General features: G+C 42.0%; 1 protein-coding gene across 1 annotated transcript in view; it reads right to left on the bottom strand.

Annotated features, from left to right (window-relative positions):
• Window positions 1-12,693, bottom strand: part of OLFM4 (olfactomedin 4) — a 21,785-nt gene extending 9,092 nt beyond the window's left edge. Inside the window, exons 1-3 of the mRNA XM_008059221.2 lie at window positions 12,343-12,693; window positions 6,748-6,900; window positions 352-564 (exon numbers count right to left, since the gene is read on the bottom strand). Of these exons, the coding sequence (XP_008057412.1) occupies window positions 352-564; window positions 6,748-6,900; window positions 12,343-12,573 (597 nt within the window). The 5' untranslated portion in view covers window positions 12,574-12,693. The remainder of the gene's footprint in view (window positions 1-351; window positions 565-6,747; window positions 6,901-12,342) is intronic.
• Between the last annotated feature and the right edge of the window lie 207 nt (window positions 12,694-12,900).

The raw sequence follows: 12,900 nt of genomic DNA, 5'->3' as shown, positions 1-12,900 counted from the left end.
AAAAAAAAAAAAAAAAAAATCCAGAGCAGAAAAGACAACTGATCTAACTCAGCCACGGACAGTTGTTTAAATTTCTGTCACCTCCTTTTTTAGAGAAGGTAAAACGCAATTTGGTTCTGGGACACAATTCTAGCTGTTAGGCCACACCTGCAACTAAGCTACCATGTTCCCCATATGCATAACTTACTATTCAAAAATGGGCCTGCATCCAAAACAGAACACCAGATGCCACGTGACTATGAGAGAGTGCAGTATGAGAAGACAGGGATTCCTATCCCAGTCCTAAAACTTACCTACAATTACTGAAGAGACTGTATTGTTAATATATTGAGAAGTTGCTTCATTCCTTACCTCCACTTCCAGCTGGTCAACGACTTCTGAGCTTCCAACAAAACTCTCCTTCAGCTGTATGATGAGTTTTTCCATCTCCTTCACTTCTACCTTGATCAGCTCAAAGTCCAGTTCAGTGTAAGAAATGGTATCTTTTTCCATAATTTCAACTCGGACAGTTAGGTTTAAAAGTTTCTTTTCATACACACTGATTAATTGGACATATTCCTTCACCTGAAAGGGAATCAGAAAACTCAATTCCTATCTTCCTCCACCACCAAGTCCTTGTGGACTATGATTCCTGTCAATCGTTGTTTTTGTAAAGAAATGAATCAAAAATATATTTAACTAGATTTTTAAAAATCTAACCAAATACAAATTTAAAAGAACTTATTACTACAATTGGGGGTAGGTGGATTTTACACTTATGTAGGCTAAAAATAAGTTTGCCTCAGAATCCTCACTTGCCAGTATATTTTAATCTCCACTCTAATACCTGAAGACATTAACTCTCCCGACTAAAGAGGTGTGAATCAGTCTCTTGCCATCCCTCCACCACTCAATGCCCAGGGATTCTTAACTCAACACTATTGGCATTTGGGGCTGAATTGCTATTTTTTGTGGGGGCTGTGCTGTGTATTGTAGGATATTAAGCAGCATTCCTGGCCTCTAGGTGCCAGTAGCATCATCCACACTCAAGTTGTGACAACCAAAAGTGTCTCTGGACATTGCTAAATGTTCTCTGGGGACAGAATCATCACCATCATCACTACCACCTTCCTCCATTTAGCACCACCACTATTCATCTAAGTATTTTCTAGAAGAGAAAGAAATGCACTAAATAGGATGCCAGTGCAATGAGTTTTGAGCCCCTTTGCCTTAGCAAAGTGGCATAAAGATCCAACCTACTACACAATATGTGAGTGCGTGTGCACTGCAGATCGCACATTTCATTAAGTGCACCCACATTTATTCCAAGAACTGATTATTGCAATCAGACCTTTAAATTACACATTTGTTGCATATATTTGAATGTCTGATCATTAAGTTAAAATACTTCCAAAAATTCCCTTGGCAGTTCAGTGTATAATTGGAATCTCCAAATGGATATTTTAATAAACACAGTTGGTGGTTCTTTCAGTATCTGATCTCTAAAGAAAATGCCACGGTTTTTTTAAGGACCTGCTCATTAAAAGTTGCTGGTTTTACATTCTTTGTAAAAATTTTAACATAAGTGATACTTTTCCCCAAACTACACTAATGTCAAGTAGCTGATCCACTGTGCCTGGATGAATTCAGAGCCAGATGTTGGCCTCTAATCCTTCTAATACCAAAGGCAGCCCTAACTTCTGTCATTCTAGCCCTTCCACTTAACCCCACTGTGCAAATTAGAAAAGACTCACAGGCCACAGACCTAAAGGGATAGGGCTTCAGGCAAAGAGGATTTTAATGAAAGTTGAAAACACAGCTCTTAGCACTGCTAGTGTATCTCCTCGGGCAACTGATGCTCACTGCCATCAGATGTGCCATCACTCGGAGGCTGATAAGACTGGGAATATTTTGGTGAATAAGGAGGTTAAAATATACACACAGCGTCCCTCAGTATACACGGGGATTGGTTCCAGGACCTCTCAATGACACCAAAAGCCAAGGATGCTCAAGTCCTTTATATAAAAGGGTATAGTATTTGCATATAACCCATGCACATTCTCCTGTATACTTTAACTCATTTCTAGATTTCTTATAATACTTAACACAATGTAAATGTTATGAAAATTGTTGTTATACTGTATTTTTCACTTGTATTTTTTATGGTACTATTATTTTTATTGTTTTTTTTCCTGAAAATTTTCAGTCTGGGGCTGGTTGAATCCACAGATGCAGAACGTAAGGATATGGAGGACCAACTATATATGAAACCAAACAAGTCCCCCTCAGTAGTACACATACAGATATAGGAGAGGCCAGATTTCAATTTCTACAAAAATCAGGCATAAAAAATTGTCTATGATAAATAAATAAACAAAGTGCCAATCCATTGCAGAAATGGAAGTTTGAGAACTGGATATGCTTGTTGGCATTTGGCCTTGCCAGCTCTTGGAACGAATGAAGCACCCTCAGCTTTCCTGGAACATTCTAGTGGCACATCGCAGCTGTTGTTCTACAAAAATGAGTGATTCAACTATCATCTCTGCTAAATAAAATGTGGCTTTCCCAGAAAACCAAGCCACAACTTGGACTTTGCTACCTATGAGAATGTGTGGTGTGACTGCCCTCATTTAGTCAAAAAATGAATCAGCTGACTTTTAAAGGAAGCTCGGTGGTGTTCCCCAAAACTGGAATCATCTGTGGCGTTATAGAAGGTAGAAAATAATATGAGGATAGGCCCGAAAGACTTCATAGTGTGAACTTCACTAATTTAAACAAGTCATCAGTATAAACCTTTCATATGTATGGGTCTGCAGCATGGAGAAAGTGTAGACAATTCTGAGAACATGCCAGCTCTTCCTGGGAGGGCAGTCTCAGTAGAGACAGCCCAATCTGCCTAAGAAGTGTTTACCCTCAAATCCCCAGCATTTAATGTACTTCGTACTTTTCTCCCCTTCTAGAAAATGCAGTCATTTTCCACATAATGAAATTTTGTTCAATGACAGACCACCTATGCAACAATGGTCACACAAGATTACACTACCATATTTTTATTCTACCTTTTCTATGTTTAGATACACATGCTAATACATAGATACAAATACATACTTATCGCTGTGTTACAGCTGCCTCCAGTATTCAGTACAGTAACATGCTGTAGCCTTGGAGCAATAGACTCTACCACATAGGCTAGGTGTGTAGTAGGCTATGCCATCTAATTGTGTCTAAGTACATTCTAGGATGTTCACACACAATGAAATCACCTAACGATGCATTTCTCAGATCGTATCACCATCTTTAAATGATGCATGACTGCACTCAGACGTAGAGTGGTGGTTCTAAATGGAGTGAGGATGGTGTTGGTGATTTTATCCCCAGGGAACATTCAGCAATGTCTGGAGACATTTTTGGTGGTCACAACTGGGGGTTGGGTGGGTGCTACTGGTGTCTGGAGGCCAGGGACACTGTTAAACACTCTAGCAAGAATACGGGCCTAAGTGGTGGGAAACTGCCAGGGGAGGGGGTTGGGATTGGCAGTTGAGGGAAACTGCTGGGGAGGAAGGGGCACACCGCATCAACAAGAGTACCTGCATAATGAACATTTGTATACCTAACCCTGAATTGTACCCCACATCTTTAAAATAAATAAGTAAACAAAGAAAGAGTACGGACCTAGTCCTAAGGGGTCACATCCTTTTTAACATCAACATCAGACTCATTTATGCTTGCCTAACACTCAGAACTGCCATTTTATTTTGCTTGTTATGCACATACTATGTCACTGATGAAGAACAAAGTGTGCTTGAGGGTTAGTTTCAGAGTGGTTGTTATTGTTCCTTACAATAAATGCCGTCTTCGTATTAGTCTAGCTTGAGTTTCTGCCAGTGATCATAACTATAGTCAGATTATTTTAAATCAGTAAATTCACTTGGCAACATACTATTATTTTTAATATAGCTTTTAAAATAAATGTAGCAGGGTTAACTGCGCCTGGATAGACTTACCTGACTCAAATCTGACTTCAGAACTTAGTAAGCAAATCACTTAATTTCTTTCTAAGCCTTAGTTTCCTATAATCGGGGTAATGATATTAAGCCTACAGGATTATTATAAAGACTAGAGATAATGTACATTAAGTGCCTGGCTAAAGGAGGCCCTATAAATTACAGAAATTAATAGAGAAACAGTGATTTCAGTGTTTTTCAATCTGACCTTTTAACTGTTATATTTCACTGCACAAAACATTGCTCAATCAATGTCGCTTGTTTATGGGTTGCCTCAATGTCTCCCAGGCTGCCTCAACCTTCTCATGATGCATGAGGATCTATTAGCCAATGTGTCGTATTAAATAACTTGCCCCAGAGACCATAAGCCTCCAGAGAAAGAGAAAATTCTAAGCTGCCTTTCGTGCCATCCCATTCCTAAGAATGGTCACAAAAGAACATATTGTAAACAACAGAAAATTACAAAATGCTTTCAGCATCTTCTGCAGAGGCGGTTCCCTGTCTTCTCTGGGTACTGGCAGATAATGTATCAATGTAAGGCAGTCAAAAGCCTTTTCCACTGGCCTGTCCTAAATGGGCGTTCTCCCAGGCCCCCAGATAAATGATGATTTCCACGGCAACCTAGGGACAGTTATAATAACTCACCTGGAAATTCAAAAGCCCTCAGCTAAAGAGATAATTTTGGATCTGAAGGCATTACTGACCTACTGCATCTCTTCTCGGGGCTGCCCAGGAAGGTGACAACAGCATGGTCAAGTGGAAAGAGAGTTGAGATAATTCCAAAGACCCAAATTCCTGGCCTGGCTTAACCAGCCAAGAGAGGAATGCCCTCGGGCAGGTCTCTTTACCTTTATGAACCACAGTTCTTCCATCTCTAAAATGGGAGGGAGAACACCTGGCCTATCTGCCCTAAAGTGTTGCTTAAAAACAGAATAGTACTGGAATCATTTGGAAAAGAACAAACAAAAGCTGCACCTCTATTGTTGTTAGTATCACCTGTCACACAGAATTGATTACTAAATCCTGGCTGGCAGGTAAATTTTTTTCTTAGGTCTCCATCACAATTTTTTTTTTTTTTAGGACCAGCTACTGATGCTTTCAGAACTAAATCTTTTCCTACCTAACCTGTGCTTCTTCCCTGCTGATTGTTAGCCAAGCAGATGCTACCTGCCTCCTTATAGGATTGGAATTAAATGTCCCATATTCACAAACCTGGCAAACCACAGACTGTCCCTGGAGCAGCACGAGGTTCCAAACTGCCCTTCACACTGCTGCCAGAAAGACGACATGCAAATCAGCAGCTTCCACTATTTCAAAGCAAATGACTAACTGAAAAGATCTTTACCTAGGATTTTCCTCTGCTTGTTATGTTTTTATGCATAGCTTCTTATCTGTACTTGATTATGCTGGAATAAGGCTATGAATATTAATGGCTGGAATTTATAATTTAGTGCTATGCCTTCTCTGCTGATTAATTCAAGGACATTTTATTTCTTAAGAAGTGAGGTTCCTAGAGTAGTCAAACACATTTTCCTGGACACTCATGTAAACTTAAAGTATTTATCTACCAATTCAAGTTGAAAGTAGGGTCTCAGCCTCGTCATAACTTTTGTCTTAAAGGATAACTATGTAAAATATTGAGGTAGCTAAGCTTAAATTTCTCAGGGAAACTTATTTTCAATCTTGCAGTAGATCCAGAGCTTCTTGTAAATTAATGGAGCTGTATTAAATAATGCATAATGTGATTATAGCCTAGCTTGGACTTCACCTGTGCAGAAAATAGAAAACTTTCTAATTGATTTTTAACTTGGCTGAAAAGGCAGAAGGGGTCAAAACTAGAATGCCAAGTCACATTGCTCCAGCCAGCTCTGAGAAAGACATACCCTTCAGGATAATGTCCTCCGGCTAGAGAAAAAGCAGTAATCTGAGGGTTCAAGTCTGGGTTTTTGCCCAGGCTGAGACCTATTGGTCTTGATTCAAATTCCCAGGAAAGCCTTCACTTTTGGTCTCATGCTGGACATGTGTAATGTAATGTTCCTGCTGAGACAACAGAGGATAACTTCTAAGAAACAGAGGGAGGGAATGGAGGAGGGAGGAAGCAAATTATAAAGATTAAACAGGAGGAAGAGAAAGGAAAAGAGGAGGGGAGAGGGGGAGGACAAGAGGGAGAAGATTTGGGGGAGTAGAAGAGGAGGAAGAGGAAAAGAAGGAGAAGAAAAAGAAAGCATCACTTAAAAGGTAGACCAAAGAGAGAAAAAAAAAAAAAAAAAAGAATTAAGAAGGAAAGAAAAAGAGTGCTTAGGAGGGGTAGACAAGGGAGAGGATTGAGGCAAAAGGAGTAAGAAACCAAATGCAAGAAAGAAATAGAAATAGAAGAAAGGGTCAAAGAGAAAAGAGACCAGAACTAAAGAGATGGAGGAAAAAAAGAAAAGAAAGCAGCAGGAAAGATCATGAAGAAGAAACCTCAAAACAAAATAAAAATTGCAGGTCAGGGTTGGCAAGGAGAGCTGGAGGCATCTTTCCAATTGCATGGGTGCCACAATGCTAACATGAGTTTATCCGTGGCATGAATAATCTCAATCCCATTTTTTTATGCGTTCTCGTGGGTGTACTATAAAACAAATGCTAAAACCACCACAGGATACAAATGGGCTGTCTCTGATACAATTAAGAACATCTGCTTACAAAATCTGAAATGTGAAAAGGTTTTGTCTTGTTTGTTTATTTTTCTTATCAAGATATGGTTTGAAAAGAAAATGCTTACTTTAGAAAGCTCTTTCTCAAACTCCTCAGAAAGAGCGTGAGCTGTGAATTCCAAGTGTTCCATTCTGTCCACGGGAAAGGTGGTGTCCGGCAGGGACACGGAGCACTGGCAGGTCCCACGGTCATCCACGGAGCCGGTGAAATTGGAAAATGACTGCAAATCATAATAAGTTGAACATTAGTAATGAGCTGGAATCTGAGTATTTTGACAACTAGAATGATGGAAATTGGCTTGTCAAAAGAGTACTTAAAGGCAAGCAAGTGGAGTCCAATACATAAATGAATAGACTCATGGAAACAAACTAAAACCGCCATGTTTTCACAGGTGGGGACCACACAGCGTTTAGCCACATCACCACCTATTAGGCAAAACCACTCTCAGCAGCCTTTACTAAAAGGAAGATTCTCCACTCTTGAGGAGTCTTAAAGGAAAGTATTACTGTCTCTATGCAAGGAAAGGGAAATAAAGAAGTGATGAGAGTCGTAAGTTTGAGTTTTAATTTAGCACTCACTAGATGTCCTTAAGTCTATTTCCTCATCTGTAAAACACAGATAACCTACTTCACAGGGTTGTCCTCAGTATTAACTGAGTAATGGCTAAGCCCTGGCACGGGATGGGAGATCAGCAAATGTCACTTTCTCTTTCCTTCTGTTACTCATCTTTTCCTTACCTTCGCCCCGACCTCAATCCGATTTCTCCCAGTCAGAATGAGGGAATTACCAAGGACATGGGCTACAGTGAAAATATACAATGTAAATTAATATCCTCTCTTCACCTAGGAAATTGTATAATTAACATCCTTCCAGATGGAAACAAACAAGCCATTTGTTAAAAACCAAACAGTGTCTAAACTTGAAGGTTGTGTGCAAATTTTTTAAATAAAAGTTTTCCAGCTTGCAGAAAAGTCATTTTAAAATATTTGATGTTTCTTTAAGATATTCAGGCTCACACTTTGGTGCCGCTGCATATTTTTAAATGACATGTTTGAAATATCCTGTTTTTCTTTTGTCCCCTTTTAACTTCCCCAAGGGGATCTCAGCACAATTAACATTTTTTTTATTACTACCGTTGCCTTACAGAGTAACATTTGGCAGCTGACTGGCTGTGTCTTTTAATGCTATCTGAAGGCCAACCCAAAGCTCACCTGTGGAACATCAGCCTGAAGGGACGTTTTATGAAACAACGAAGGAGAGAGCAATCTGCAGGTCAGCCAGCTGCAGCTGGGGTTGTGTGCCCTGTGCATTTAATGTCCACCAACCTTCATGACTCCCAAGCAACCTGGGCCTAGACACTTCCATAGTCAATACTTATTTTATCAGCAGTCTCTGGGCCAATCCAGGCTTTTGCACCTAAGTTGTTTTATAGTTTAACCTAAGCTCCTTTAAGATGAGTAGAAAGAAAAACATGTGTATCCGAAAGTCTCTGCATGTGTATAGTCAAAATTCTTGACATAAGCCTCAATTTTCTTTTCTAATCACAACCCCACACCTGCAGGAACTGGGGAGTAAGGAGAAGGGATAATCTGGTTTATGCTGGACATGGGATACAGGTTAATAGGAAAGGTCTGGCCGGGCTCGGTGGCTCAGCCTGTAATCCCAGCACTTTGGGAGGCCGAGGTGAGTGGATTACCTGAGCCCACGGGTTCGAGACCCGCCCAGGCAACTTGCCGAGACCTCGTCTCTACAATAAATCAAAAACTAGCCGGCCATGGTAGGGCGTGTCTGTAGTTTCTGCTACTTGGAAGGCTGAGGCGGAAGGATCACCAGAGCCTGGCAGGTTGAGGCTGCGGTGGCCGGGCACATGCCACCACACTGCAGTCTGGGCAACAGAATGAGACTCCAACTAAAAAAAAAAAAAAATAGGAAGGGTCTTTGCCAGGGATAAATAGGACTGGACAAGATACGTCAGGAACCTGTCAGAGAGGCCAACTCCCCTTGAAACCAGCTTTATTACTTTCTCTAAAGATAGAAAGACTCAAGCATGCCAAGGCTTTCACAGAAAGGACCGACATATCATGGACTTTTGAAGAAACAGCTTATTATAATAATTGTCTAGCAAAAAAAAAAATCTTGCATTGCATTTTGACAAGGGGAGGTTAATTAGCTGCATAAGACAGGGTTGGGCCATTCTCAGAGTTCTCTGAAAAGCTCTGCCAACTCAAGAAACAGTGGATATCATCAAGCAGTCTCTAGACAGTCAACTAGGAACCACTAGCTAACAACTTTTAGTCCTGAAGTTCACCTGAAAGACAGGAGCATAATTATGAGCCCTGCTGACAGCCATTCCACCGGTTTCTATTGAACATCTCTGTCCCAATGCTGTGGACTCCCCAGCTTCCAACCCGCTTATCATCAGCCCAGCGTGCTCAGCTGACATCAAAATGGTCCATAAGTTTGATCAGTGTCTCCCATTAGAGATATTTCTGCTCCTCGCATTCAAAGACAATGAAGCTAATGGTGATGAGTCTCTCTGCGGTGAATGCTCAAACTCTGTCAGTGAAACATGGGGAATGGGAGACAAAGACTTGTGCTTGTCCCTTGGCCTTTGGAAGGATATGTGATCTCCTTCATGGAGGGCAAATAGTACCCCGCAAATCCTGCAAGGCAACCTATGCTGGTAACTTCTCACTCAGCATGTGTTCAATTAACATTTACTGACATCTACAGTATGCCAGTCTCTGGCGTTAGGGAGACGATGAAGGCCGGATTCCTGCCCAGAAATCAGGTCCACCATCGTTATGAAAGCCCTGGGCTTTTGTCTTTTTTTTAACCAGACTGTTGACAAAAGCATGTGAGTCATTGTGGTTCCGATTATGCCAGTTGCTGTTTGGAGCCGAGCATGGAGCCTTCTTCCAGTCCGTGAATTGAGGACCCCCTTTTTAGAGAGTGACATCTAAGCACGGAGATGACTCTGAGCACTTACCGCCGAAGGTGCGACTCACATTTGTGATTTAAGTTTACAGTTGGTTCTAATTAGCAGCCAAGTCTAAGTGCCGACAAACATTCAAGGCATAAAATAACAGTACTCAACATTTTCAAAGTACAGAAAATGATACGTTTGGAACTTACTCAATGACAGTTATAAGAGGGTTTTCCACCACTTTCCAAAGAGCTCATCAAGCTGACAGCCAACCCCAGAAAATTAGGTTTAGAGTGGAATTGACTCCTAGTCGGCTATTAAAAAAAAGTTGGAATTGTGATACTGACTCACCAGAGAGAGATAAGTAAAGTAAGAAGGAAATTAAAACCTCTAAGTACAATTTAACTACCATTTCTTATCTACTTTTAAATATTTGTCTCTTTACCAGAAAATAGGCATTTTGAATTTCTGTTTCTTGACCTACATTCTATTTTCTATTATTTTAGCTGATGATCTTACCCAAGTGCTGGTTTCTGACTGATGAAGAAGCTTCATAATTATTATTGTTAACCTCACTCTGGAAAAAAAAATGCTAACCAAGTCTGATCATCTCCAGAAATCATTTAGTATCATGGAATAAAATTGTGCATTTGGTTTCTGGCTACAAAGAATCCTTTTGCATATTCATAATTTCCAAACCTTTCTTCTCTTAAAAATAAGCAATTTTCATCTATACTCCCTGAAAATATAAAAATCTGCATATAGAGAGATGGTAAAGAGAATAGGCAGACGAATCTTGAGCCATATAACTTGCTTTAAGTCACTCTAAACCAATGATTTCACCTCACTGCGCATCAATTTTCACATCTCTAAAATTGAACTATTAACTTAGCCTACCTCTTAGGGTTAAATAAGATAATATATAATAGCCAGGCTCGGTGACTCAGCCTGTAATCCTGCGCCTCGAGAGGCTGAGGTGAGTGGATTGCCTGAGCCCATGGGTTCGAGACCCACCCGGGCAACTTGGTGAGACCTCATCTCTACAATAAATCAAAAAATTAGCCGGGTGTGGTAGCACATGCCTGTAGTTCCAACTACTTGGAAGGCTGAGGCGGAAGGATCGCCGGAGCCCAGCGGGTCGAGGCTGCGGTGGCCGGGAGCGGCCACTGCACTCATCTGGGCGACAGAGTGAGACTCCAACACAAAAAAAAAAAAAAAAAAAGATCATGTATATTAAGTACTTAATCTAGTCCTGGTGTTTATTAGACACACAGTAAATATCATAACTGCCGTTTTTATCTAGGTCCTCTGCAAAGCGTTTGTTAATCGCCAAGTTTTCATTGTCTGTGTATTCCTGATGGTGAAAATGAAAACAAACAAGATTTTTCCTCCTCTTCTCCCATTTGTCCTTCCATTCAGACATACTCATGTGAGCACCTGCCTGACCTGTGAGTAAAGGCCCTAGAAGTGCAGAGGGAGGAGCTTTGACCCAGGTAAGACTCTGCATCCCCAGTCACACCTTAGCAACTGTAACCTAGGAGCTTTTGCACAGAGGGGTCTCTGCAGAAAGAGCTGGTGATAAGGTGGGTAACTGCTTCTTGTCCTCTGACCTCCTCCAAGCCTGTTCCCATTTCTTTAAAGGAGGGCCAAAGAGGACTCAGTCCCTCAAGAAAGTCGTATTTAGCCCCGCTGAACCAGGTTCTTTGTAATGCATGACTTTTTTATTTTGTTTGTTGCTGCTGATGAGCTGGAAATGGCCCTAAAGATTCCCTATAAAGAAGACTGAAAAGAGTTAACACTCTCCTGGGGAAATGTCCACTCGTAGTAACACTTTCCTGAAGATCAATAACTTCCCTTGCTTCTGACACACATCTTTTTACAAACTAGGCCAAGAGAAACTGTCAAGCCTCCAGCTGGAGGACTGCAACTCTCGCTCCCTGGACGGCCCCTGTCCACCATCCGGGGCCCCTGGGGACAGCAAATCAATTGAACAAACTTTCCTGGAGCTGTCCCCAGTAGGGTCCCTTTCTTAATTGTTCCCATCCAGATTGCAAATTAGAGTTACTTGGGAAGGGTTTGTAAAACTATCTGATTTTTAAACATCTGTGCAGGATTTTTTTTTTTTTTTTTTGAGTTGGAGTCTCACTCTGTCACCCAGACTGGAGTGCAGTGGCCGCTCCCTCTACCTACTGGGCTCCGGTGATCCTTCTGCCTCAGCCTTCCAAGTAGCTGGAACTACAGGCGCGCACTACCACCCCCGGCTAATTTTTTGATTTATTGTGGAGATGAGGTCTCGCCACGTTACCCAGGCAGGTCTCAAACCCGCGGACGCAGGGAATCTGCTCACCTCGGCCTCCCAAAGCACTGGGATTATAGGCTGAGCCACCAAGCCCTGCCAGGATTTTTTTTTTTAAGTTCAGAGCCCAGGCATCTGTACTTTTAGAGTCCTCCTCGCTGCTGAGTCTAGTGTGCAGCCCGGTTTGAGAACCTCTTTAAAGTACAGATTGTTTCTCAAAAGTCCCCAGCTGGAGAACTGAGGTGTCGTCTCTCTTGCTAACATTTTAATTATTTCACTCAGGTTTTAATCCATTTCCAGGACACCTACAGTTAACAAAAGGAGTTATAAATCTTTCAGAGTGCCCAGATCTAGCCACCCATGAAATTGTATTCAGGTCCCCAAAAAAAGCAAGAGGAAGGGAATAAATGAAACTCTCTCAGATTCTAGGGCCTCCTCACCTGGGACACGGATCCTCTGCCGCCTGAGCTGTAGCCCCCCCTGGAGCCAGAACCCGAGCTGTAGCTGGAGCTCCCACTGGAGCTGGAGCTGAAACTGGTGCCCGACCTGGAGCTGGAGCTGAAGGTGCTGGAGTCAGGACTGGGGATCAGGAATTCTGAATCCCCCAAATCCCCTGCAGCCTGGCCAAGGAAGAACAAAAGGGCTGGAAGAAAGGAGAGACCCGGCCTCATCTTGTCCTCCTTGGTGGAGCCACTGACTGGCTTCTGCACAGAGCCCAGGGCCTTCTTATAGTGACCAGTGGGGATTTCCCCATGGCCAGCGAGTGGGAAAAGAGGAAGTGGCCAGGGAACATGTGACCCACCCCAGGTGGGTCAGGGCACCCAGGAATCTGAGTCATGGTCCACACCTTGTCGCTGAGCCCCACTCTGTGAGCTCCCTCAGATCCAGATATCTCCTGCCAAATATTAACTCCAATGTCCTTCTTAAAATCCAATAGCTGTTTCCCCCTTGGTACTTCCTTGAAAGAGATGGGATCAAAACGTTCTTTGTGGATGAGA

Source organism: Carlito syrichta, unplaced genomic scaffold (genome assembly GCF_000164805.1).
Source record: "Carlito syrichta isolate Samal-C Ts95f unplaced genomic scaffold, Tarsius_syrichta-2.0.1 Scaffold91532, whole genome shotgun sequence".
Taxonomy (NCBI): Eukaryota; Metazoa; Chordata; class Mammalia; order Primates; family Tarsiidae; genus Carlito; species Carlito syrichta.
Note: the sequence above shows the minus strand (reverse complement) of the source record. Positions and strands in the feature narration are given on the sequence as shown.